This window comes from Pistacia vera, unplaced genomic scaffold (genome assembly GCF_008641045.1).
Source record: "Pistacia vera cultivar Batoury unplaced genomic scaffold, PisVer_v2 Contig260, whole genome shotgun sequence".
Taxonomy (NCBI): Eukaryota; Viridiplantae; Streptophyta; class Magnoliopsida; order Sapindales; family Anacardiaceae; genus Pistacia; species Pistacia vera.
In genome coordinates, this window is record NW_022196069.1 from 1,294,573 (window position 1) to 1,321,013 (window position 26,441).

At 35.0% G+C, this 26,441-nt stretch overlaps 5 protein-coding genes across 6 annotated transcripts; 2 read left to right on the forward strand and 3 right to left on the reverse strand.

Annotated features, from left to right (window-relative positions):
• Window positions 1–1,066: 1,066 nt before the first annotated feature.
• LOC116132853 (nuclear transcription factor Y subunit B-5-like) lies at window positions 1,067–2,077 on the reverse strand. The gene is made up of 2 exons (XM_031418525.1): window positions 1,193–2,077; window positions 1,067–1,108 (listed from the first exon to the last, which is right to left on the reverse strand). The coding sequence occupies exon 1, from the start codon at window positions 2,032–2,034 to the stop codon at window positions 1,558–1,560; it is 477 nt and encodes a 158-aa protein (XP_031274385.1). The 5' UTR covers window positions 2,035–2,077; the 3' UTR covers window positions 1,067–1,108; window positions 1,193–1,557.
• Window positions 2,078–6,912: 4,835 nt separating this feature from the next.
• LOC116132815 (omega-hydroxypalmitate O-feruloyl transferase-like) lies at window positions 6,913–8,373 on the reverse strand. Its single transcript, XM_031418480.1, has 2 exons — window positions 7,912–8,373; window positions 6,913–7,827 (listed from the first exon to the last, which is right to left on the reverse strand). Exons 1-2 carry the CDS (start codon window positions 8,371–8,373, stop codon window positions 6,913–6,915), a joined length of 1,377 nt encoding a protein of 458 aa, XP_031274340.1.
• Window positions 8,374–12,147: 3,774 nt separating this feature from the next.
• On the forward strand, window positions 12,148–16,895 carry LOC116132825. The gene is made up of 3 exons (XM_031418498.1): window positions 12,148–12,275; window positions 13,589–14,323; window positions 14,805–16,895. Exons 2-3 carry the CDS (start codon window positions 13,589–13,591, stop codon window positions 16,599–16,601), a joined length of 2,532 nt encoding a protein of 843 aa, XP_031274358.1. The 5' UTR covers window positions 12,148–12,275; the 3' UTR covers window positions 16,602–16,895.
• Window position 16,896: 1 nt separating this feature from the next.
• Window positions 16,897–19,182, forward strand: LOC116132826. The gene is made up of 3 exons (XM_031418499.1): window positions 16,897–17,768; window positions 18,009–18,133; window positions 18,633–19,182. The coding sequence occupies exons 1-3, from the start codon at window positions 17,612–17,614 to the stop codon at window positions 18,933–18,935; spliced, it is 585 nt and encodes a 194-aa protein (XP_031274359.1). The 5' UTR covers window positions 16,897–17,611; the 3' UTR covers window positions 18,936–19,182.
• Window positions 19,183–21,343: 2,161 nt separating this feature from the next.
• LOC116132843 (mitochondrial thiamine diphosphate carrier 2-like) lies at window positions 21,344–26,441 on the reverse strand. 2 transcript variants are annotated; one of them, XM_031418516.1, is made up of 8 exons: window positions 26,210–26,441; window positions 25,877–26,034; window positions 25,103–25,219; window positions 24,359–24,470; window positions 23,865–23,992; window positions 23,098–23,250; window positions 22,288–22,434; window positions 21,344–22,070 (listed from the first exon to the last, which is right to left on the reverse strand). In XM_031418516.1, the coding sequence occupies exons 2-8, from the start codon at window positions 25,991–25,993 to the stop codon at window positions 21,852–21,854; spliced, it is 993 nt and encodes a 330-aa protein (XP_031274376.1). In that variant the 5' UTR covers window positions 25,994–26,034; window positions 26,210–26,441; the 3' UTR covers window positions 21,344–21,851. The 2 variants fall into 2 exon arrangements, with proteins under 2 accessions (XP_031274376.1, XP_031274375.1); XM_031418515.1 differs by having other exon boundaries at window positions 26,174–26,441.

Consider the following 26,441-nt stretch of genomic DNA (forward strand, 5'->3'; position numbering starts at 1 on the left):
TAAAAATATTATTCATCATGTGTACAAAATAGAAATCCCAACTAAACCCACTTCAGAGAAAAGAACCTATCACCTAAAAGACTGATTGACCTTTTGTAATTTGCGCTATTTTAATCTAATCGGTCCCAGAATCCTTTTAACCTCACTAAACACACTACTACCAGCTAGCGGGGGTCCTGCTAGGAAGGAAAGGACTATCACCTATCTGATTAATCATCCATATAATATTAAAGGAATAAATTTTATTTGGTAAGGCAATGTGAAATGTTTTGGTTCTTGTCTCAGTAACTAGGGGAAGGGCTCCTTTTTTTGTGAATGTTGAAACGAACATATTGATAAGAGAGCTGGATGGCAATGGCATTTAATCTGTCCCGATTCTTGAGACTTATTAGATCAAACAAATATTCTTCTAGGAGTAGAAGAAGAAGAAGACTGTCACCTTGTACGGAGATGAATTATGGTAGGCCGTTATTTTCAAGGTTATCTTTTTTGTCTCCTATCCTGTGTCATTTTCATTAATTCTGGTGCATCTTGTCATGTGGGTGTGGCCAAAAACATATAACATTTCAACACTATTTCTTAATTTCTTCAAACTACTAATACAATACCATATACAAACCCTAATCTTAGATAACTCTTAACTCTTTCTCTTCCTTCGGGCATCTTCATGAAAATAACTCAAGTATATTTTGCATATATAGACATTACAATGAATGTCAATAAGGTCAAGATATATTCTGTTATGTTTTTTCCTGCAAACAGCAAAGAGTATTCTAGCTAGTTGGCTAAATGGTGGTCCCCTAATTCCCAAAATTGAGGGTTAAAGAAAACCCTAATCCTAGACAAATATACTTTAATTACCTCTGGTCAACATCTATTGATATATATAGATAGATGTGGACTATTAAAAAAAGAAAAAAAGAAAAAAGAAAAAAAAACCCTACACGACAGAGACTTCGTACAGTATTGTTCAGTGAGACTTGAGGCTTGAGCTATGGGGCCCCGTCCCCAAACAAGAAGAGTAAGTGTCTGTGTAATACAAAGATGGGACTCAAAAGTAGTCATGGAAGAAGAAGATGATGATCTTATAAAGAGAACTGTTAAACAGCTGTAGCCAATTTAATTCTACAGTAACATATGAAAAATCCTACAAATTCTCAGGTAAAAATTAAACATGAGATGTCTAACTGACCTTTTTATACACGTGTTTCATCTTCTTCCACATGACTGACTGCACAGCAAGAATGACCGGTGACGACCCCATTATCTCCCTAATTTTCTTCAGATAGAAATGAAGAACAAAAGGGATTTCAACACATTTAAGAATATCTCCATTCCACACCACATATAAGCTATCGAAACCGCTATTAGTGATCCCAGAAGTTTGCACCAACAAGCTAGCTGAGATGGATTAATTTTTTTGGCAACTGCCGCTGGCTAGTTAAATTTAGTAATGCTAAGATCCATAAATTCCATACAGAAAATAAATCACCGATATGGAAAACAAAAAAGCCCCTAATTTGTTCATTAAATTCATCGGTATAATCATAAACAAAACTAGAAATCACTTGGCCTAAAACTCATAGATTGGTTATTTGGTTGGTGATGATGATCAGTTCCATATGAAGATGGTTCCTCCTTTTGATCTTCAGTATTGCTATTACTCCCAGCACCTTTCTCCTGCTGATTATTTGGTCTATCTCCTTCTGATTCCCTATACTTATGCAAATACCTTTTTAATGGCCCCGCATACTCATCAAAACCTAGCGTTCCCATAGCCCAGCAAATATCATCTCCATTCACAGTCTTTCGCCTTTCTTTTTTGCACTTTTCCGAAGCTTCACTGGTGATAAAACTTATGAACTCTGAAACACATTCTTGCATCGTTTCTTTAGCTTCCTTTGAGATTTTCGCGTTTGGTGGCAAAATCAGCTTCATGATTCTCCCCACGTTTGCTATCGGCAACAACTGCTCTTGCTCCTTGAAACCTCCATCATCAGCACTCGAAGCACTTGCTCCAATATTATCTCCCATTTAAGATACAATGAACTGGGTCTGGTCTTGTCGCGAGTTTAGACTTTGCAGTTTGCGGTCAATGTCTCAACTACATAAAACTATATATAAATTGCATACATACATACATACATACATTCATACATATAATTAATCCCATGAGAGTCGTGAGTCGTGTCTTTATGTCCGACATGGCATGTGATGATGCCGACCAGGTCGGCTTCAATGGTGGGGTCACGGCTCACTGGAGCTCAGCTCAATCTATTGGGGCACTTATTATTAATTAAAACTATTACAAACTGTGATTGCGATTCTCTTCAAAAATTATTTAGTGTGTTGTGTGGATTAAGTCCTCGGTTCACACCCATGTTGGCAGCCACTCACCAGACCACAGTCATATACTTTAAATCGAAATTTGGCTTTAACCCTCATCTGCATCTGCATCTGCATGCAACAGTGGATGCTGAGAGGGTTTAATTAATTAAGATCGACCCTGATAATCAAAGATATGAATCATTGATATGTTTTTGGTACCCAATTCTGTCTTTAGACTCCACCAATCAGCTGAGGTTAAGCATGTTTAGTATAATGATAATAGTGGTGGGGGATTATACTAATTAACGAATCATGTTTTGGCGTGGATTCAACCAAAACTTTTACTTATCAAATTAAGAAAAGCTGATTATCATTACTTAAATACTAATTAATTGCGTATGTTTTACTCTAGATTACATCATTCAATACGACAGCAGATTGATTGTTTATTTGTTTTTGTTTTGTAGTTTTGTGGTATGGGTTTAAGGATAGAATCAAATTATCAACCCCATGGCTATAAGCTCAAATGTGTTGTATGTTTAGCCAGGAACTAAGGAATAAAGCCATGAAAGATTAAGCCTCCAAACCAACACGGTATTGTTTGATGATAAAAAAGCAAAAGAAAGTTTCATAAGCTCTTGAATTTAAGTCTCCTCAAATACTAATAAGAGTGGTCACTAAAGCTCTTATTTGATCGATAGTTTTCTAGTCTCGAGGGATTAATTGAGGTGCGTACAAATTAACTCAGACTAAACCTCCACGAAATAACTGTTTACCTGATAATTCATAGACATTTGGAAAATTAATTACATGATTCAACTCATTTTTTCGGATGACAATTAAGAAAGTTTTCCTTTTAATACTGATGGATCTTAATTTACTGTTTGACACATGCTTGCTCATGATCCTCTTATAATCTTTTTCTTCTTTTCACGTGGTAGCTGTTTTCTTCTCTCAAATAAAAAATTGCTGCATGAACCAAAACCTTAAGCCGCAAAAATACTATTCATTCTTCTCTTTATTTCTTTATTTCTTATGTGTTTTCCTTTGACATTTATGCTCGCTTTTGAGTTTTGATTACATCTATAATCCCTGCAAATTTAGAATCGCTTCTTCTGTTGTAATAACCAAACCCCACTTCTTGAATAAAGATGCGTGGATTTTGGGTAAGCCGAACCAATTCTCGAAATTAAGTACCATGGTCCACATTACCACTCCATTAAATTGCCACAAAAACCTGGCAGATTCATTCCTGAAAGATTTCTATTAAATTATTGAAGATATCTTTTTCTTTTGAAAATTGATTAAAGTGGTGCCACTTTATATATGTTGGAGAAGTACTTCTCTGATGATGTAAGAATAATATTATATATGGTTTTTGGTAGTATAAGTAACTTATTGAAATTCCCATGTTGCTTTTCGTACTGCTCAATGGACGGGCTGTTAGTTGAATAGTCTTGTTATGGCTGTAAAGTTGAGGCTGACGTGGACTATCGTCAGCAAGAGCCAATCAGGGTTCATAAATATTTTGTGCCATCAAGGCATTACCACGTTGGGCAGTAACAGAAGAGGTATGGTTCTTATCAGCGCAGTAGATGAATGTCAGGCTTGCGAGTGGTTAGGGATTATCCACCTACCCGAGCCCCACGTCATTTGAGGATATTTTTTGTGCAGATAACCAATAAAATGCAACGAAGGATTTGCACGGCACCTACCCACTTGAAGATTTGTAATCTTTACCTTGAATTCTTCCACTATAAATAAAGGACACCCCTCTCATTTACGAGATTGGCTAATCCTAGTCTAAAATAGAACACATTTTCTTTCTCTTTTTTTTTGTATTCTCTCTATATTGTAATTCAGCTCACCTCACGCGACCTAATTTTACTCATCTATTAATACAATAGCAGTGGACGTAGGATTCACTTTTGAGCATCTGAACCACTTTAAATATCACTTCTCATTCATTGTTTCATTTCATGTTTCCTTATCACATGTGATTTCTAAGTCCACTTAGTATTTTACACGTGTGAGTCATTGGTGTCAAAATCAAGCATCAACAAGTCTCTTTACAATTCAATTGATTTAATATTTTACACTTGGGAATCAATTATTATTATTAAGATCTTCTGCGTTTTGTAAGTTTCAGTTAGTGGGTATGAGTAGTTAAAAATATTTTCAGGCTTTTTTCGAACTTGTATCATCACAATTTCTTGAAGGGTTTGATATGAAGTGATGATGTTATTTTTTACGCAAAAGTTTGTAATAAACCGGTGGTTTAATGCTGGATTAATGTGAAAATAATAGGCAAATATAAAAATTTTAAAGTGCTTCGGATGCAAAGTACAAATCTTACATTCATTGTTGTTTTATTGTTTTTCTTGTGTGTTTTTCACGTGCAACGAGCTCAATTCTTAGTACAAGTGAGGCTGTCTTAATTAACAGCAGGAATAAGTGTATTGAAAAGATCTCTCTCTTAGAATGAGAGATCGGTTCATATATTGTTACATTGGTGGGCTTACTAATGAAATAATTCTAGCAGAGAGTAACACGCAACCTGGGATGGACTTACACATGCTCAGTCTTAAGACTTACCAATGAAGCAATCTTTGATAGACTAACAGATGAAGTAGCCCTCTCACAAAATGACATGCAGCCTGAGTGATAATACATCTTTAGAACAGGTGACGTGAATCCATGCGGTGTGAATTTACTGCATAACAAGAAGGAAAGTCTTCAATAATAAATTAATTATAATTTTGATTATTAAAAGAATTTATAAACATTTTTTTTTTTTAAAAAAAAGGCCATAAATAAAGTGATAAATCTGGCCGATATAAAAGAGTATTTATTTGATTTAATCTTAGAAGTGGTCTAAGTAGATATGCATGAGAGTTTAATAAGAGGGGATTGAATTAATTAACAGCAAGAAGAAGTTAAAGACAAACACGTGTTCATCGGTAAACCTGCAATTGCATAATTAAAAAAACATTACCAAAGTGGACTAATGATGATAATAAATCAATGCAGATCCACCTTCCTTCTTCATTTGACGCTTCTGAAATTCAAGAATTCCAACAACACCGCCTCCATTAAACTATTGCTCAGTGGGTTTGTTCATTTATTTTATATATTTTGTTCAGTTGTTTTCTTCTGCTTTCCTAAATTATTTTCAGGATTCCAGTGAAGAAAGAAGTCGACGGCCTGTAGGACAAAAGAAAATTTGAGTTGAAGCAACAGGATGATGAATAAACCAAATATACTTTTGAAAATTTTAAGAGAATCTTTTAGAATATCCAGTTGGGTCCTTTAATTGTTAATATAAAAAAGATTCCTCTTCTCCCCCCCACCTTTGTTTAATGAAAATTTGATCTGGATTCTGGAAATTAGGGTTTGTAATTGGAGTCGCATATTAATAAAGAAATTATAAAAGAGTCTGACAAACGAATCTCATAAATTTTATTTTACAAACCCAATTTGATAGCTAATGATGGGTTTTTGATAAATTTTTTTGTCGGATGAATTCAAGTTAAGTTAATTATCAAGTGTCATGTCGAGTTTATGAAAGAAAGTTTGTAAAATTAGTTTGTTAACATATCTTTATTGATTATAAAATGATTAAGATCAATAACCCAATTAACTGCTAATATATATATGTCCTTGCCTTTTATACCCAATTGCCCTAAATCCTATCCCACATCTTAATGGATATTCCTGGTTCATGATTCTTCGGAAAGAGACAACTAGACATGGCAATGGGGCAGGGGTGGGATCTCATTCATTGTACCCATCTCCACCCTCAAAATCACTCCCCATCCTTGTCCCATCCCTGTTATGGGGATGACAGGAATTCCCCTTCCCCACCTCATTAATTTTATATAAACATAAATTAATTTGAGCATTACCAAACACAATAGTTAGTTCTTGTTCACATGATAAACACTTAAATTAATCGCTTAAACATAGTTAATTCTCCTCCACATGACAAACACTTAAATTAATCATTTAAACATAATTAATTTTACATGAATATGGGTTAGAGTTTGTTCTTGTTCAATTGTTTAGGGTGATGAAAATTTGAAAAATATGAGTTTATATAGGTAAGATATATGTATATTTCTTTTTAATTTTATATATTATATACAGGACGAAGCATGGCAGGAGAAAGGCATCACCCACTCCCGCCCCATCCTTGGGGACGGGGATTAAAACGCCCCCAGCCACGCCCCTATCCCGGAAAAAATTGGGGCTTCCCCACCCCATATGTGTGGTGGGGGGTTGGGGATGTGTCCCTGGAATTTCGAGGAACATTGTCATGCCTCGAGACAACCACAATTCTGCATTACCACAATTTATTAATAATGATACTGTTGAATTCCTAAAGGATGGATTAGTTTAGATTTCTCAGATTAGTTTAAAACTCATATAATTAAATACATTTATTTCTTACTATATGATTATTGCTGATCATATAGTAATAGCGATTTACATGCAAGTAAATTGTAGATTAAGCTGATTTTTTAAATAACAAATTATTCAAGTTATAGGAAATCCATTTTTTTTTTTTTTTCTCCATATTTTATGTCATGGAAAACTTGGTTCCATAAACATCTCAAAATGATGCGCCATGAATCTCTGCATTTTCTCTTCATCAAGACCTATCAATGCGTTAATATTCTCCTTTCCGTTATCAGAAAGCAGAAGGACGAATTCTTCATTCCCACTCACCACTGGCCCTCCATGAACAGCCTTCCCGAACCCAAAATCAAGCTCACTAAAAGACAGTTTCCACCAAGCTGACACATAGAAGTTTCCATTACAGGTTCTCGGAATCCCTCTATAAACCTCCAACCAATCTATGGCCGATCTCACGTACTCGTCCGTCACTCTATCCCGGCCTTCTTTCATCTTTTCAACACAAAATGAAAACGGTTTCTCAGCCAGATCGGCTACTTTTGCAGTGGCAAATGCCGTAACGACACCGTTTCCTACAAAACCTTTTGGCAAAGGTGGTGATATTTTAGACCTTATGTCCACTGCAAAAAGAACCGATGAAAACTCATCTGGGTTTGTGTAAACCGCCTTTGTTCTTGCTCTCCATATGTGAGCTACAAGGACTTCAAAGGTTGAGCATGACTTGGTCATGGCTTTCTCTTTGAGGGCGTTGATCATTTGGGGAGTGAAAGAAACGAGTTTTTGAATGTATTTATCAGAGAATATTAATGGAGACGGGGATGCCTGATCCGGTGCAGTGAAACAAGAAGCCAGAGATGAACTAATCTCTTTCTGCGTTACATATTCGTTATGTATGAATTTGATTTGAGGTGGATCTCTTGCTTTTAAGCACGTTCGATCATTAAATAAAACTTGAGTTTGAAGGCCTTCACCTCTACAAATAGAGGCAAGATTCTCAAACATCTCACTTGCTGATCTTCCATCAAGTATCGCATGGTTTGTCACAAACCCAATTGAGAAGTCTCCACATGCAAACATGGTGACCTGCAAATGAATTAAATTATCAAAAATCAAAATCTTGCTTAAATGAGACCAATATTTAGTATTGGAAGAATAAACAGTGATTGCCTGGATAGTGAAAAGTGCTGTCTCTGCGAGACTTTTGTCTAGGCCAGGCCGATGAACAAAGTGGTGAAATGTAGTAGAATTTGGAACAGAAAGATCTCCAAGATCCTTTGACATAAGTTTTGATTTTGCAGCCACAAACAAGACTCCAGCGTTGTTGCATAGAATCTCTAACCTACTAGTTTCAAGGTTCATGTGAAGTCTTCCAGCCATGAAATAGTAAGGAACAAGAAGCACTTCAGCCACTGATTCCTTCACTCTTTCAACAATTTCGTGTGTTGATGAGGTCTTGTTTGGAGGAGAGTGAAAAAAGAAGAGTTTTTCAACAGGAAAAGTCACAGCTTGGTCAATGTTTGATAAGAAAATAGTCTGTATAGGATTTGGATTCTTGGGAGAAACCAAAACTACTGGTTCTTCCTTAGCCAAGTCTAGTTCATTCATGGGATCACTACTAGTAATTTCCATGGTGAAATAATGATGTAATGTAATTAGCATAGCATGGTTTTATTCGTATATATATACTAATTAAGGTGGATTAATTTTCTAAGAACTAGGAGTAGAGATTCTTGGTGAGAAAGGAATGGAGAATGGGGTGAATCCTAATTGATAGGCCAAGGAAGTTTTGTGCTTTGATAAAATAAGTAGAATTTCACCGTCTATGATTCCTAAAATGAAGGCATGGTAACTTCATTTTCTTGCTTTGATAACCTCTGTATTACGTTTGATGCATCAAAGAAGCTGCTTTGGGGGAAACAAAGAAAGGGAAAGTTCAACATTTTTGGCAAAAATTTTCACCGTGTTAAAGGGAGAGGGCCAATGTTTTTGCAATATGTCTAACAATACTTAATGCGTAGAAAAGATGAGGGTCAACTTAGGCTCCGTTTGGTTTATTATTCTGATACTTTTTTGAATAATAGTTTGAAAAAACTAAAAGTGAATGGGTATTATGATGTAAGATTTGAAAATTAACAAAAATACCCTATATGTTTGTTTATTTACTAAACACCCCTATAATAAAATATTAAAAATTAATAAAAACACCCTCAACCCACCCATTAAATACGAACAGCCAGCCACCACTGCCGGAGGGTGACCGGAGTCGCTGTATCGATGCACGATCGGTTTAATCTAACCGGTCATGAGACGATATGACCTTTTTCTGTCAGATCTGGCCGCATTTAATCATCAAAAGCGGTTAAAGATACGGCCGTCGTTGACAATTGCCTACAGCCAAAGATCTGGCTGTTGACGGCTAGATCTTTGGTCATAGATCTGATCTTTTTCGATGCACTATCGGCCAAATTCAACCAGTAGTGAGCTATTATACTAGATTCCGGCTAGCTTCTGGCGGTGGTGGCCGAAATCTGGTAAATGTGGGTTGCTGGAGTGTTTTTGTCAATTTTTAAATTTTCCTTTTTTAGTGTTTAGTTAAATTAACAAATTTAAAGGGTTTAAAAGAAATTGAATAATATAAAATAATATTTTGAGAACAAGAAAAGTAAAGGCCAATTTTCTGTTTAACTTTATTAGAAAAATCAGAATAGTATTTTAAAGAGTGTACCAAAGAGAGCCTTATTAGAATCTAGAATTCATATTCACTGAATTTTTACATATTGATGGGGAACAAGAGCTACTGGATTTGGCCCGTCTAGTCATTGGGCTTCTAGTGTTGATCAAACATTAGACCAGGTTGGGATTTTTATCAAATTATCCATAACTGAGTAATCTATGACAACAAAATTCCTCCAAATGGCACCAAATAACAGAAAACTACGAGAGACTTTGACGATCTTTTTTCTGTATTATACACATGCCAAAGAGGAGAATAAGAGAAAGAGTGACAGAAGATTCACCACACAGAGTTTCACCTTCTTCTTCTTCTTCTTCTTCTTCTTCGTTATTGTTTAGTATATAAGTATGAAATATCATTCCAATCCAATGAGATGAATTATATGGTATTTAAATATGATATAGATGAAATTAATATTGAAATATTTTAATTACAGAATACTATATATGTATATTTATATACATTCTATTGTGATTGAACATATATCTAGCAAGGTTCTAAAAACCAGACTGAGCCTTGACCAGTCCGACAGGTCGGTGAGATCGATGATGTCAATGACAAAAATATTTTTTTAAAACTATAATTAGTCATTAAAATTTTAATAACATTGTAAAATACACTTAAAAATTTTGAAATATTGAAAAACACCCTTATAAAATTATAATTAGTCTTTACAGGTTTAAAATCTAACAAAAAACCCCCTAGAAGCTAAACTGGGTGGGAGAAACTGTCAGTTCCCAGTCAGATCGGTCCGGGTTTCAGGACATTGTTTATGTAGTAAGATAAGAACCATCTTCTTGAATTAAGATGGGTAATATTAGGAAGGGATTGCGTAATAGTGCATGCAATAAGCAATGGAGACCAGAAAAGTAAGAGAGAGTGGATGGGGAGGGTGGCGGGGCGCGGAGTCAAAAGAATTCCGCGGTTTCAAGGCTTGAGATTTCTATATTCTAAGTCGTCTTCTTGAGATTTCTATATTCTAAGTCGTCTTAGTAAACTGTTTTTTATTTAATCTATGGGCAAACCGACTCTATTAAAACACTTTTCTTTACCATAATCAGCCATTTATTAATTCAGATATATTCTTCTTTGATTAATTAATTTCTCTAATTATCATGGTAAACTAAATTAATTACAATCTAGATCTCGGTGTGGGAACATGTGGCCACGTGTATTTTATAAAATAAATATTGAAGTTTCTTTAATCCTAACAGGTACATTTATCTCACACTATTCTAGAAACATGCGCTTTTTTATTTTTTTAAATTATTGTCAATTTATTTTATTTTAAAATTTTGGATTCAAAACTATAACTCCCGTCAAATGTAAATCATATTATATAATATAAGCACAGAGATTCTTACAACTGTCACTTTATTATAATATTTTAACAATGTCAAAATTGTATCATAATCCTACCACATTTTTATCAAAATTAATTACACTTTATGAAAAAATTATACATGTTTGAGGATAGATTCCCTGCAACAGATGCAGATACTCGTTTAGTGCTCTAATCCACTGGCAGATGGCCACGTTTTCAGTGTCGGTGAATGCGCGAATATGATGATGATGATGAGATGATGAGTTATGAGAAATTCAAGTCAATTAATGGGATATTTGAAAATTAAAAAAAAAAAAAAGAAAAAAAAAAGAATTATAGTCATCATAAGACACGTAATTGCACGGACCAAACTGGCGCAGCCACCTCATTCGACTCAGCCATTCAAAACAAAATCCAACCGTCCATTTTTCATACAAAAAAAAATTAAAGTTTAGGGAATTTAATTAGTCAATTCTAAGTTTAATTACAATTTACAAGATCCTTTCTTGCTGAGTTAACCAAAGTTGAAAACCCCTTTCAACCCTTTTTAAAACTTCACGTGCTTTACAATTTCTATTAAGGTCTTTCTTAATCAATAGATTTTTATTTATTCTAATGCATTAATTATTTTAAATTATTAATTTAGTAGCATTACAAAACAAAATAATAATAAATAATAAAAAAAACTAATCCGTAAAGGATAATTTCATCATTTAAATGAATAAAACCGCTCAAAACGAAACTGTTATCCCCATGGGCACATGCAGTTGAAACTAAGCTCCTTATTAGCTTCTCCAAATAATCTCCTGCAACTATCATCCACTATATCATATCCTACAGCCCATGATGGCATGATCTATACAACCTTCTCTTCTGCACACATACGTGGCAGTAAACTATTGGATTATATCCATCTGTTAATTTATATTATAAGCTCTTACTTATTTCAGAAAAATACAAATTATACGTACAATTTCTTTTCATAAAGTAATAATTTAGTTTTTTATATTATTAAACAAAGAAGATAATAAGATATACAAAAAATATATATATATATATAAAAGATAATAAAAAATTAATTTAATAATTTTTGATAAATATAAATTAGAGTGAAGTAGAGGTTATTTTAATAGGTAGGAAGTCGTCGAGGTCTACAGCACTTATTATTAGGAATCTTGACGAACCCCCACGCGTTCCATGTTTTACAACTACACGCTCCAGTGAAGCGCGCGTGGAGACGTCAAATTTTCATCCTTGTAAAAACGTACAAGAGGGTCCCTACAAACAACAACAACAACAAAACAGAAAAATAAATACAAATTAAAATAAATAAAATTTTGCATAATCTGGCTTCGCTACTAGTCGCTGCTTTAAATACAGAAAGAGTCTTCTTTAGTTTTTCATTTTCTTCCAATTTCTATCATTTTCTCTTCTCGCCATGAAACCTTAACCTCTGTCTCTCTTCACAGCCAGGTACTCCCTCTCTCTCTTTCTCTATTTTTATTTTTATTTTTATGTTCTGTTTATATATATATAGACATATATTTTACATAAAAGTATAAACATATAAGTATTTATAAGTTTGTGTGAGTTTCTCTTTCTTTAACCGTGAACAAGTTCACGTTTTGTTTGTTTTTAATCTGTAAGTTGCTGTTAATCGGTGCGTAACAACGATTACCCATTTCCTCAGGTTGCTTCTTTAGCTTAGTTTTTGACGTGTTTGCTTTGTGTATATTAGTATTAATATTATTTATTAATATTTAATATTAATATTATTATTTTCTTCTACATGGGAGCTTAATACTTGTAGTAAAATTTTCTTTTCTTTTCTCTGTATTGTATTGTGCTTTGCTTCTTCTACGATTTAATGTTCTTGTTCTTGTCTTCTATCTTTGTATGCTTCTTTTTATCATCTTGAAACCTTAAATTTCTGGGGATCATATTAGAATTCTCATTGTAAACTGCGTTTCTTGCTTTATGTTTATTATTTATTTGTTTGTTTGTTTGTTTGGGTGGAGTGTTCAGCTCTGAGAGTTCTTTGTTTGATATGGCCATAAATGTGCTTAGTGGGTACTTATATTTTTTTATCTAAATTTTAGTTTTTACAGTTACGCGATTGCTTTCGTGGTTCATTTCGGGTTCAAAAATGGATCTGGGCTTGTTTTGTTTTATTTTAGTTTGTGACTGCTGCTCTATTATTGCGGTTGTGGATATTTATATGCTGGTTTATCTCGAGTAATATCTGTTAATATATATTTATATATGCAAAGTTTGCTTTTACATTCTAAATTTCTTTTTGGTTTTTATTTTTTTTATTTTTTATCCTTTGAATTATTACTATTTCATATTCTGGATTTTGATAAATAGTTTAATAAAAATTGTATATGTTTCATGGAAAGGTCGGAAGTGGAACTTGGAAATTTGGTTTATCAGGTTAATATCTTGAGTATTTTGACAGTTGAAAGAAATACACTGTTTCTGATAGCTCATAAGCTTCTGGACCTTGCCATTCCTTTTTAATTTAATTTTTTTATTTTATTATCTGTATAAATTCGTAGACTTGTATTAGATATTTTGTACAAGTATGAGAATGCTATTATTCTTGCTATCGTATCACTACAGAAACATTAACAATGTAAGACCACTAGATTCAAAGGGCATGAGTTATTTAATCTTGAAAAATAACATGGTTATTCTGTTCTCTGCTGACAGATAAGAGTGCTTTCTTCTCCTTTTTGTTGTTGTTGAAGGCATAATAAACTTGGATTATTCATATTTTGTTGCAGATGGATGTAATGCAAGAAAATAATTGTGGGGCTGTCCTTGAAGATACATCCACCGATAAATTACTTTCTCCAGAATCTACTGATGTATGTGATGAATATAGAGATCCAGAGTTGTTTCCTCGAGTTGGAGATGAGTATCAGGTCGAAATACCATCTCTAGTAGCAGAATCTGACTGCCTCTTGGACACAAACAACCCAGCTGACATTCCCCATACATTGCTTATGGGATTGCCGATACCAGTAGCCTGGATCAATGAACCACTGGAAGCTCATGGTCATTCAGTTGATACATCAGGATGCACCAAAGAGACCCAAAATTTTTCTGGAAGGCGCAATTTGAAACCAAAAGTTGAGCCTAAGGATATTGCATTGGACAGAGGGATTGAAATGGATCAGAAGCGTAGTGGCAAAGGTTATGGTTTGGTTCCTGGTTCTGCACATGACACATGGAGTGATATCGATAAAGCCAGTTTTGTCCTTGGTTTATACATCTTTGGGAAGAATCTTGTTCAGGTGAAGAAATTTGTTGGTAGTAAAAGGATGGGGGAAATACTGTCATTCTACTATGGAACATTCTATAGGTCTGAGAAATACCGTAAGTGGTCAGAGTGCCGGAAAATGAAAAGCAAAAGGTGTGTATATGGACAAAGAATTTTTACAGGAATGAGGCAACAGGAATTACTATCTCGTTTACAACCCAATGTGTCAGAGGAATGCCAAAATACTCTATTGGAGGTACTTTATCAACTGTCTCCACATGTTGCTATCATCTTAAATGTGTCAAATGAGTGTGGACTGATCATATAAAATTCATTTTCCTTGCATGCAAAAGAAAAAAACACATAACTATCGAGAACTTATTGTATGTTTTTTGTGTGCTTGTTTAGGAACTAAGAGTGGTTTGTTTGTCCTTTTTAACTTCTTTTTTTTTTTTTTTTTTTCATGTTCAGTGCCTTTCTTTTAAGTGCAAGATTACAGTTATTAAAACAGAACAGAATAATCCTATGTTTTGGTCCTAACAAATGATTAGGTCATCCCTAGATCAGATTGGAGTTTTTAGCATATTGTTATATTTTTCTTGTGAATTTCTTGTACTGTCTTTTATTTAGTTTCTGCTTTACAGCAATTTCTGTATTATGTTTACCCTCACAAACAGTCTAGTCATCTGATGAAGATTGTGTTTTACTATTAAATTGAAATTTTTTTCCATTTATAGGATTGCAAGGCTCTTGGAGAGGGAAAATTTTCTTTGGAAGAATATGTTTTCACTTTAAGGGCTAAAGTTGGGTTGACTGCTCTTGTGGAGGCAGTTGGAATTGGTAAGGTGAAACAAGATCTCACAGGCATGGCCATGGAGCCTTTGAAGTCTAATCAAGTTGGTACTGGCCGTCCAGAGATACCTGTTGGCAAAGCATGGTCCAAGCTTACATCTGTAGAGATTATCAAATTTCTAACAGGAGGTTACAGGTTAAGCAAAGCACGGTCAAGTGATCTTTTCTGGGAAGCTGTTTGGCCTCGTTTACTAGCAAGAGGGTGGCACTCTGAGGAGCCAAATAATCATGGTTGTGCTGCAGGGTCCAAGCATGCGCTGGTCTTTCTTATCCCCGGTGTCAAGAAATTTTCAAGAAGGAAATTAGTGAAGGGAAACCACTATTTTGATTCAGTCAGTGATGTCCTGAGTAAAGTTGCTGGCGAACCTGGCCTTCTTGAGCTTGAGATTGGAGCTGATAAGGGAGATATTAGCAAGCAAGAAAATGGATGGGCCAGTAAAACTGAATTGAACAAAGCAGATTTCGCTGATCAGCAGCGGCACTGTTATCTCAGGCCCCGTACTCCAAATCGTATGGATGTCATGAAGTTTACAGTTGTGGACACAAGTCTTGCTAATGGGGGAACAATGAAGGTTAGAGAATTGAGAAGCTTACCAGTCGGAATGAGGAATGCTTCCAACCCCAGAAGTCATTCTAAAGATAGTGACACAGGAACTTCTGAGGAGTCAACAGATGAATCTGATTCTTCTGATACCATGTGTTCTGATAGGGAAGAGCAAAATGGTTTGAAACCAACAAAGATAGATCTTCATGAGTCTTTTGACAGGTTGCTCAAGAATGCTTCAAATGGGGCGGATTCAGATATGGATGTATCTTTTGACAGGATTCTTAGGAATGCTTCAAATGGGTCCTTTTCAGTAGGTGGCCCTGATTTGACTAATGCACCTGTTGTAAAAATGTCAGACCAGAAAAGCAGTATGTGCAATGACATACAAGCAAGAGATGTGATAAAAGCCGAATTGAGCCAGAGAATGAAAACTAGCAATAATGTACATCTAGCCCCTGTTATGAAAAAACGTAGGAGATTAACTGCTTGTAATCGCACAGAGACAACCAGCGGCACAATTAATGGCTTAGTGGGTCCCATATTGAAACAAGATGAGGCCAGATGCTGTGCTGGCTATGCTGATTTTAGTGAGAATGGTACCTTTCAAGTTGATTCATCGAAGGAGAAGTTACCATCCACCAGTTCTTTGTCTAAGGGCAGCTTAGTCATAAGTGGAGAAGGCACTCTCAGGAATGCAATTTCTGGTGTTGAACATCCTTATGAGGGACCTCCACCCCGAAGGGTGATTGACCTAAACTTGCCTATCCTTCCGGATGGTGAAACTGATGAATATTTTATGAAGGAAGAGACAGAAGGACAACCTGATCAGATAAGCTGGCAACCAGATGATTCCAGTGCACATTTGCATACTTTGGCACAGCAACCTGACATGATCAATCGGAGACACAGTACAAGAAACCGCCCACTGACCACTAAAGCACTTGAAGCTCTTGCTTTTGGATTTTTGAACACAAAGCAGAAGCGGAGGTTTGGAGATGCACGATCTCGCCGTGCTCGTAGTAGGGGGAGAGTTAATGAGAATCTTGGCGGTGGTGTTGCCGATTTACATGATGATGAGAGGGAAGATGATCTGAGTACTGATAGTAATAACATTTTCGCTTCAAGTTTAATTTGAGGGAAGATGGATCAAATCTTGGATTAAAATTTGATTGAGTGCTCTGATTATAGTATAAGAATATAACTTCCAGCAAGTTTTCATATGATCTACAAGTCCTGTTGACTACTCTGTGATTTACGAAGAGCACAGCAATGTCTCAACACTGTGCAACATATATCAGAGGTTTCATGAAATCACAGATTGGTCCATGAGACCATTGACATTGGCTCCGCGAGGTACCAAGACTGAGGATACAACAGTAGTTATTTGTTTGGTTGCCGGAATTTGAGTGGGAGAAGTTGCAAGGCCAGTTGATTACATTGTGATCAAGTTTCTCCTCCCATTGTACCATTGATTTGAGTTCATTATAGTCCAATCCAGAATCCATGTTGACACTATAGGTTGCTTTATATGTTTGTTTTCATTTAAATCACCCCTTAATGAAGTGAAACTTATGGTCTCTTAGATGGTACCAACATCCAACAGAAGTGGAAACAGTTTTGGTTTCTTGCATTCTTGAAAAGCAGTCAGTTTTCGAAGTAATCTCAGGTGTCAACTTCAATCGCTTCAACAACCATATCTTAACTGCTTTACAGGATACTGTTTTGTCTTTGGCCTTTTTTGTCTGTTCAAGGTTTTATATATAAAAATTTATTTAAATAAATTAATGATTTTTTTAGGCTTTTTTAAGGTTTACATAAACTACAATAAAACCACCAACTCGTGCACAAAGCAGCCGTTAAACCAAAAGCAAGTCATAGAAATTGGACACTTGGTTTGCTAAAAGGTGATCCACGTGGCCTTTTGATTCCCGCACCTCTCTCGTTTCAACAAGAGGGCGCGTGCTTTCCATATTCATCTTCTTCCTCTTCGTTTCTTCTCTCCCCCCCCTCCCCCCACCCACTTTCATTTAGGGTTTATTTCTTTGTTGAATCTCCAAATTACTATACCCGTTATTTGATTTAGAATAAAAGGCTAAGCAGTTGTGTCGTTTTGAGTTGGTAATAAATTTGTAAGTGAAGAAGAAGATGGGTCAGGCATTTCGTCGAGCAACTGGAAGGATTGCTGCTTCTTCTCCTCCAACAAAAGCGAAGACCTCAGTCGATCGGAAACCATCTGTGAGCCCTACTGAAGAGGTCAAGATCTCTCCCACTGCTGCTCCATCCGACGGTCGCGATCGTCCTGGTGAGCTCCTCTTTGGTTTTTTGGTATCTGATAATTGAATAAACTAGCTTAAATTTATTAGAAACCAACCTTTGAATTTGTAATGTTGAAGTGCATCTTTTTTTTATAAAAATATGCATTGTGGTTACCGTTTATTGGTTAAATTTGTTGCAATTTTTGTAATACAATTTGCGGCATGCCCTCTCACCATAATTGTGAGAAAATGTTCTAAATTTTATAATTTTGGGTGACTTTTTGAAGATGAGATGCAGCAATACAATGCCGACAATGTGCTTGAAGAACGAGATCCCAGATATGATGAAATGCTTGGTCAAATGCTGGGAAGAATTAGAACAAAACCTGGAGGGAAACTTGAGATGGGTGAGGTGAGATTTTGAATATTGGTGCTTGCTATTAAACAATTAGCAGTTTAATAGCCATCAATGTTATATAGGTGAAAACTCTGGTGAGAATTGGAGACATTTGTTCAAGGGTACTCTTTTCTTGTACCTGAGAATCCGCTCTTTGGGCAATGTTTATTTCTGCAGTGTTTTTGTTCACACCTCAAACAGAAACACTGCAGCTTACCACCATTGCAATAGGTTGATTAGATAATATTTGTTTAAAATGGTTCTTTCTGCCTACATTCTTGTCAGATTATTTCTATTCTAGTGCATTGTGACTGTTCACTCTTGTCTAACTCATAAGATGGTATATGATAAACTGAGATTGGTGAAAGAATCTCGTTTGCTATGAAGTGATAAAGAGTAGCGTTTGTGGAGTGGTGATGATATATTCTTCGAACTTCATTTTTGTGGTAAAAACTGTTTGCACCATGTTGATTGCTTCTGTGTGATTTATGAAAATTCTAAATTAATGTTGCAGTCCTCAGTGGGGGAAAGAGATAAAAGACCAATGCCAAAACTTCGAAACACAAAGCCAGATTCTACTAGATATGAAGAAAGGCCAGCTCCGCCGGGAACCTTAAATGTAGCACAGCTTCGCCACATCATGCTTCTGCATCAGGGCAAGGCTGAGGATCACAACGGACCTATGGATGCTAATCAGATTGCTGAAAAGTACAGACTCGATGTCGTGCAGGTTAAGACGATCTTGCAGTTTCTAGCAGTGCCATCAGAAGACAGCAGTAACCAGGAAAAACCAACAGCGAAAGACTTGAGTACTTGACTTCCACTTCTGCAGTATGAATGTAATTTTACACTGAATAAGGCATGGTGGTCAATTTTGAAAATTACATGAAGCAACACCAGCTGATAAAGTGGTTGATTTTCTTCATCAATCATCATATAGAACAAAAGATACAAAAATGTCTTTTGAGATCATTTCATTACGTAGGCATTAGGCAATTTTGTATAATAAGCTTATGTGTTTTTCATTCTTTTCTTTTGGTCTTTTGGTGGGCTTGTCAAAGACACCAAGATACAAGTTCTTTTAACTTCACTGGGAAATCTGATATTTGACTGCTGAATGATAATTTCTTTGAATGATGGCGTCTGGGGTTCTGGGCTCGTAGATTTTTTGACCGAGCTCTGAAACACTTGTCGTGTACTAGAGTTGACATTCTGATGGGAAGTTCTTTTGGTTTTTTTTTTTTTTTTTTTTTATTGAAAATGTCCCGACTAATTTATATATACCTCCATTAATCTTTTGAAATCCTAACATATCATCAATGGGTCACCTCACTTGGTGTCCATGAAAACTTGAATTCAAGAACTCATATTAAATAATTTTGGATGCGTTTGAATTATTGTTTTTATTCATATTCTCAATCTTATTTTTTAAATATTGTTTGGTACGTTATTCCCAAAATATTATTCTTTTTTTTTAATTACATTGAGACCCTATAAGTTTATTAATTTCATTAAATACCTCTCAGAAAAAAATTTAAAAACTAACAAAAACACCTCCATCCGCCAATACCTGCCAGATTCTGACAACCACCGTCGATGGTAGCCGAAATCTATCACAATAGTCACACAGCCATCGGAAATAACTGGTAATGGCCAGATCTGGCCTTTTCCGGCCAGATCCACAATGAATCTGGCCAAAAAAGGCCAGATCTGCCGTCAACAACGACCATATCTGACGGCCAAAGATGGTCGTTGTTTCAACCTTTTCCGGTCGTCGCAGCCACAACAATTCGTAGATCTAACCAGAAAAAGCCATAACGACTCGTTACGGCACAGATCCGACCGATCTGTGTCGTAACGAAATTTTCCCACTGCAAGTAGTGGGAGTATTTTTGTCATTTTATATATTAAGGTCTTTAATTAAATTAGTAAACTTAAGGGTTTTTTTCATAAATTTTTAAAGTTTACCTCGTAATACTCCCATATCCAACAACCCAATACTATCCCCAAAATCCTATCCAAAATAATAAACCGAACGTACCTTTTACGATTTTATCATCAAACCACCCAGTGATGGTTCCTTGCAGTAAAGTTATTAAAGTGATAACTACTTTCCAGGATTCAACACTTTGCTGAAGAACCAACTTATTGTCTCGTGGGTAACAATATTTTCAAATTTCAAGTAAGAAATCTGGGTATTCAAATCGATCATTCCAATCTCAATCTTGCAAANAATGTCTTTTGAGATCATTTCATTACGTAGGCATTAGGCAATTTTGTATAATAACCTTTGTGTTTTTCATTCTTTTCTTTTGGTCTTTTGGTGGGCTTTTCAAAGACGCCAAGATACAAGTTCCTTAACTTCATTGGGAAATCTGATATTTGACTGCTAAATGATAATTTCTTTGAATGATAGCGTCTGGGGCTCTGGCTCGTAGATTTTTTGACCGAGCTCTGAAACACTTGTCGTGTACTAGAGTTGACATTCAACAAAGTTCGTTCCCTTGATGTGGAGGTTTTTTTTTTTTTTTTTAATCGAAAGTATTTATACATACTTCAATTAATCTTTTAAAATCTTAAAGTGAATAATTAGATAAATTCTTAGTGGGTCACCTCATTTGGCGTCTAGGAGAACTTGAATTCAAGAATTCATTAAATCATTTTGCTAGAACTTGAATTCAAGAATTCATTAAATCATTTTGCTCTTTCGCCATCAGACCATCCAGTAATAGTTCCTTTGTTGTAAAGCTCCGTTTTAAAAATCGAATCGGACTGGCCGATCAGACCAGTCTGATAAGGACCCGACAGTTTCTCCGGTTCGGTTTAGGTCTTAGGAGGCTTTGTAATATTTCAAAATTATATAGGTTACTTTGTGATTTTATAGGGGTATTTTGAATATATATCAAAAGTTTAGGGATTAATTAATAATTTTTTGGAAGCATTTTTTAAATAAATAAAATTTTTAAGGACTAATTTAAACTTTTTTAGGAGAATTTTTGTAATATATTAAAATTTAAGGGATTAATAATAATTTTTTATAATAAAATTATCGTTAACGTCATCGGTCCAACCGATTGACCCGTGACCCAGGCAGTAAAATAGATTGCCCTCTGGTCCGAGTTTTAATACAATGCCGTAAAGTTCTTAAAGTGATAACCATTTTCCAGGATTCAAAACTTTGCCGAGGAACCAACTTATTGTCTCGTGGGTAACAATATTTTCAAATTTCAAGTAAGAAATCTGGGTATTCAAATCGACCATTCCAATCTCAATCTTGCAAAATAGTTTATACTGGAACGAAACCAAATACAAGTTAAATGAAAAAAAAAAAACAAAAAAAGGCATCTACATATCACTAGTAATCGCTTTTCTCTATGTATTAACTTTTAGAATAATACTACACATACATTATTTTCATACAACATTTCTCATACAACATTATGTGATAAAATATGATTGGGTGAACGTTTAATTTTAACTTTAAATCAACTAATCATATCTTGCCACATAATGTTGTATGAAAAATGTTATATGAAAATAATGTATGTGTAGTATTACTCTAAATTTTAACCTCAAATATTGTAGAATCTACCACTAACAGGCTTATGGCCTGTAAACTAATAAAAAATGTAATACGATTCCTCCTCTTTCCTTCAAGAGGGCCTTTTAAGATCGAGTAAAAAAGAATGAGATTAATACCAACAGATCTATAGGACAAAAAATAAGGTTAGATTCAAGTCAAAATAGACTCTAACCAATCTGATGCAAATTCATAAACCACGAATGTTACGGCACCTGCAGGTGCAGCTTTGACAGTTGATGGAACAATGCCCTTGTAAAGACCAGCCCAACCCTCTGACTGCAGTATTCGACGTAGTCCATCTAACATATTTTTATAAGCACGGTGTTCGACTCGAGCACCATATTTTGGGTGCCTCTGCAGTCCTTCAATCTGCAAAACCCAAAGTTTTTAAGCTTCACATACATAATTTTAGGAGGAAAAAAACAGCTTATTACCATATAAATTTATGCTTCTGGTTTCACATTATTTTCAATCAACTAATGTGAGCACAGCTTGAGCACATCATGATAAAAACCACATAAAAAATATTGGTGAAGAGACATGATTTACAGACAATGCGTAATTTCAGGATGAGCAGAGATCAAACCTGGAATCGTTTTTTGACCACATCAAGTGGATGACAGACAAGTTTAGCACATGTCCCAGACGCTATTCCACAGAGAAAAAGCTGAAAGCTTGAAGGACTGTCGTCTGTACCAGTGGAGCTGCTAGAAGATCTGCTCTGGTTCCAGGCCTCCAAGAACATAATAATAAATCGAAATATAAGAACAAAAGTTTACTCCAACAGCTAGTTTAACCAATGACCAGAGAGAAATATCCAACAAGACTTGGCTACTTTATCCAAATTATGGTTTCTCTCCAATATTGTACAGGACAAATTTTGTTGGATATCAATCTGGCAAAGAATAATGCTATGTGCACTAACCAAAAACCATACAACCCAAGTACTAACTGACGTGGCAGACCTCTCTTATTGCCACGTCAGTTCCCCCCAAAAAACTTAAAAAAAAAAAAAAATTTCAAAATTTCAATTGTTAGTACTTGGATTAGTATAATTTGGTTAGTACACATAGCATTACTCTCTGGCAAATTTCATGATTAGCTACAAAGAGCATCATTGCAAGGGTGTTTTAAGTATGCCTGTATAAGAGTTAACAAATTATCCATCTAGCACTAAGTATGAGGAGTTAATGCCACACATATAAGAATTAAGGGCAATTATATAATATTTCCAGATACATTAAAAGCATTTCATGTAATTTAAACATAAACTCAATCCTAACATGGAGTGCAAATGGTGCTCAAAGGCCAAAATAGTTCTCAAAACCTGGAAATGCAGTCAATAGATATATATACCCATTGCTCACATTCAATTGAAAGGAAACCAGAGGCTTACCCTGGTCCAGCGCTTAAATGTGTCATAGGTGCCAAATTGCAGACCAGCATAAGGAATAATCTCAACCAGTGTTGGTGACAATCCAGCATACAATCCTCTGAAGCCACGGGTTCTGACAATATCAACAAATGCAGACCTCATGGTTGGATACACCTAAACGTAGCCATTTACTAGTCAAATAATGCTCTTATATGAACTCAGATGGCCTTAGTTCATCTGTCAAACATTTAAACTGAGTCATGGAACCCATGTGCTTTTTTATGTTTAACAAAAAATAAAAATACATCTTTTCCTTGCAGCTCAAGATATGGGAGAAAAGTGCCAAAATGATCCATTTTGAAGTCAAATAAAATTTAAACACAATGAATTGGTCATAATGCTATTAGCCCATTTTGAAGTCAAAGAGTAAACTTTGAGCAATAAGAAAAAGCATAAAAATACTGAATGAGAATGATCATCTGTGCAATACCAAATTAGCATTGATGGTTTTAATAGAAAATTATCTAAAATACTCACAACAAAGAAGGGGCAAAACAGGTCCCATGTATAATCAAACTGACACATCAGGACTTTCGAAATGAGTGCTCACAATTATAGTACATTTTACTTCGTAACCACAACAATTAAACAAAAAAGAAAAACAAATGATCAATGATTTCACTAACATGTAAAGTTTCATATTTCAGTTCATCATGTTCAATGAATCATTTTAACACACAAAAAATGGGCCATACCATCCTACCAATTCATTTAGTCAAAGAATATACCTTAGGCTCTCCTTGTGATGCTAATATGGTCCGTAAAAGATCAAATGGATAAGATCCAACAGTAGCTGCACACCCAGCTAATGCCCCACTCATGTACGACAAGTAAGGACTCAAATTAATGTGATTTTCTGTAACACAAGAAAAGAATGGAGCACAACATATAAGCGAGTGAAGAACACCATAAACACACAATAACCATGTTGAAAGTTCAAAATGACAGCATATGTGCTCTAATACTTCAGAATAGGACTAAAAATAAACTCAACCAGCTCTCATTTCCAAGAAAAAGTTAGAAAGAAACAAGTCCAGATGCACTACTTCAAGCACACTATTGAAGCTACTATAAGCACTTAATCAAAGGGAAAACAAGGTGAAATCTTGAAGCCAACCACGTAGTGGGAAAAAAAAAAAAAAAAAAAAGAATATTCAATCATACCTAGTAGTTGCCACAGCTATTATCACAAAATTTTTTGCTCAACAAAAAAACAAACTACCTGTTTTAGAAGAACCAGCTGCAAACGTTTTCAGTTTGTGTAATACTGTAAATTGTATGGCAGTGTATGGCATAACCATAAGTAAAGCAGGGACATTGCCACGCCAGAAACCCTGTCATAAGCAACTATCATGAATAAAATATTGCAAAAGGAACAAAATCATTGTAAAATTAAATTATGAAAAAATCTACAAAACTTCCGAAGGTAGCATTAGGATCTCATCAAATTATCAACTGAAGATAACAACAGTTAAGGAATGAACTACCATTTTGCAGTGTCAGAAACCTCCTGCAATAATTTATAGAATATATTATAAAATTTAACAAAGGTTACCCATACAAGTTACTGTAAAGCTAATTCCACATTTTAGCAAACAAAAGGAGTTACCTCAGCAAGCTATAGTTTCATTAGTTAAAAAAACAAAATGTATAATCAGTTTCACCTAGGCTTCTTGCAGTAACTTAAAATAAAAAAAAAAAAACCAAACAGGTAAATAATGCCAGTTGGCCATGAGAAAACTATTGAGGAGTTCATTACTCAACTAATATCAGATAGCTTATATAAATTAAAACCACTTAAAAAATGATTCATCAACAAAGTTCCCAGTTACTAATGAAAATAAGTAAAAGCCATATAAGTCCATCCAAGCAACTGAAAACTAAAAAGATGGGTACAAACATACAACTTGAATACTGTCTAAAGAAAAATAGACAAAATGTTCCACCAGAGATTGATTTATCATACCGGTAAACCTTCCTCTCTAAATATATCCTTTGTTGCTTGAAGCATTCCATTATATTTTGATGCCGTATGCATATTTTCACTCAGCAAAGCCCATGAAGTTGTGGGCTCCAATTGAACCTGTCAAATAATTGCCATTACAATCACATATACAAATATAAAAATTAACTGCCCCAATTACCCGTATACCTAGGCACAAAATCTTTTTTGTCCCATCTAATATACTATTTAAGCTTCTCAGTCAAACTCAGTATAGCACATCAACTTAAAAAATAAAGAGATGAAGGATCATACAAACATTTACCAAAACAGAAATTCGTGACTAATATCAGTTTCTTACAAATAAAACAATGCCTTACGCTGTGCACTAATGTGCCAAATAAAATTAACCTATATTCGGAATCACAGGCACAATTTAATATTTCAATAACTCAAAAAACTCTTCAAACACGCCTAAAGAACTAAAGTTGAAACTGGAACTCTGGCTGAAACGTACAATTCCTCAGAAGAATGAAATCTCAGGCTAATTATTAAATGAATTTTATTAGACTAGAAAACCTGATGGTAGATAACCCACCCAAAATTGTATTAAAAAAAAAAACTATAATTAACACCATAGATTTCTTACGAGTTTAGATAGATAAACAGCATATTGTAGCGCATTCTGTAGTTTTAATTACTATCAAACTAACTAAACTGTATGTTTCTCATCTAACATTTAATGGCGAATAGACAAGTTAAACAGTAGAAAGATAATTAAAGGAAAATCAAAAGGACCTGGAATCGGATCTTTATAACATCAAGAGGAGAAGTAACTGTGCGTGAGATAGCACCGGCAACCGCCCCAGCCGTTGAATCAATCAACGCACGTTTAAGCTGTCCAGGCTCCTCCATCACCGGCCAAACTTCTCACCTCTCTAAACTTACACTATAACCTAAAAATAACCATAAAAAAAAGCATACCAATCACGTCAAAACGGTCAAATTCACTGTACCGCACAATAAAATGTCAAAACATAAAAATAAATTTACAACTGAAACGAATAAAGAAAGGATGAAAAACGAAATAAAAACCTTAAAAATACGAAAGTTAGGGTTTCACGATTTAACTGTGAATTGCGAAACGAAATTCGGAGACTGTGAGAAAGAATGGCGGCCATTGAAATTGAATACCATTTGAAAAGAGAGCAATTTATTTCTTTCTGTCTTTCTTTTTTTTTTTTTTTTTTTTCCTCCTTTTTGCCGCCTTATTGGATTCACAGCGGCGACTCGAAGAAATTGAGCGAGGAGATGAGTTTTCAAAACGATGAAAGAGGAGATTTTAATTTAATAAAATAAAGAA

What these genes read in the sequence shown, in the direction of transcription:
- LOC116132853 (XM_031418525.1), bottom strand. Translation starts at nt 2,034, where the DNA reads ATGGGAGATAATATTGGAGCAAGTGCTTCGAGTGCTGATGATGGAGGT.
- LOC116132815 (XM_031418480.1), bottom strand. Translation starts at nt 8,373, where the DNA reads ATGGAAATTACTAGTAGTGATCCCATGAATGAACTAGACTTGGCTAAG. An exon ending in CAGCACTTTTCACTATCCAG is followed by an intron (nt 7,828 to 7,911) that starts GCAATCACTGTT and finishes ATTCATTTGCAG; the next exon opens with GTCACCATGTTTGCATGTGG.
- LOC116132825 (XM_031418498.1), top strand. Translation starts at nt 13,589, where the DNA reads ATGGATGTAATGCAAGAAAATAATTGTGGGGCTGTCCTTGAAGATACA. An exon ending in GCCAAAATACTCTATTGGAG is followed by an intron (nt 14,324 to 14,804) that starts GTACTTTATCAA and finishes TTCCATTTATAG; the next exon opens with GATTGCAAGGCTCTTGGAGA.
- LOC116132826 (XM_031418499.1), top strand. Translation starts at nt 17,612, where the DNA reads ATGGGTCAGGCATTTCGTCGAGCAACTGGAAGGATTGCTGCTTCTTCT. An exon ending in CGACGGTCGCGATCGTCCTG is followed by an intron (nt 17,769 to 18,008) that starts GTGAGCTCCTCT and finishes GACTTTTTGAAG; the next exon opens with ATGAGATGCAGCAATACAAT. An exon ending in GGAAACTTGAGATGGGTGAG is followed by an intron (nt 18,134 to 18,632) that starts GTGAGATTTTGA and finishes TTAATGTTGCAG; the next exon opens with TCCTCAGTGGGGGAAAGAGA.
- LOC116132843 (XM_031418516.1), bottom strand. Translation starts at nt 25,993, where the DNA reads ATGGAGGAGCCTGGACAGCTTAAACGTGCGTTGATTGATTCAACGGCT. An exon ending in TTATAAAGATCCGATTCCAG is followed by an intron (nt 25,220 to 25,876) that starts GTCCTTTTGATT and finishes ATTATTTGACAG; the next exon opens with GTTCAATTGGAGCCCACAAC. An exon ending in TTAGAGAGGAAGGTTTACCG is followed by an intron (nt 24,471 to 25,102) that starts GTATGATAAATC and finishes TGCTTATGACAG; the next exon opens with GGTTTCTGGCGTGGCAATGT.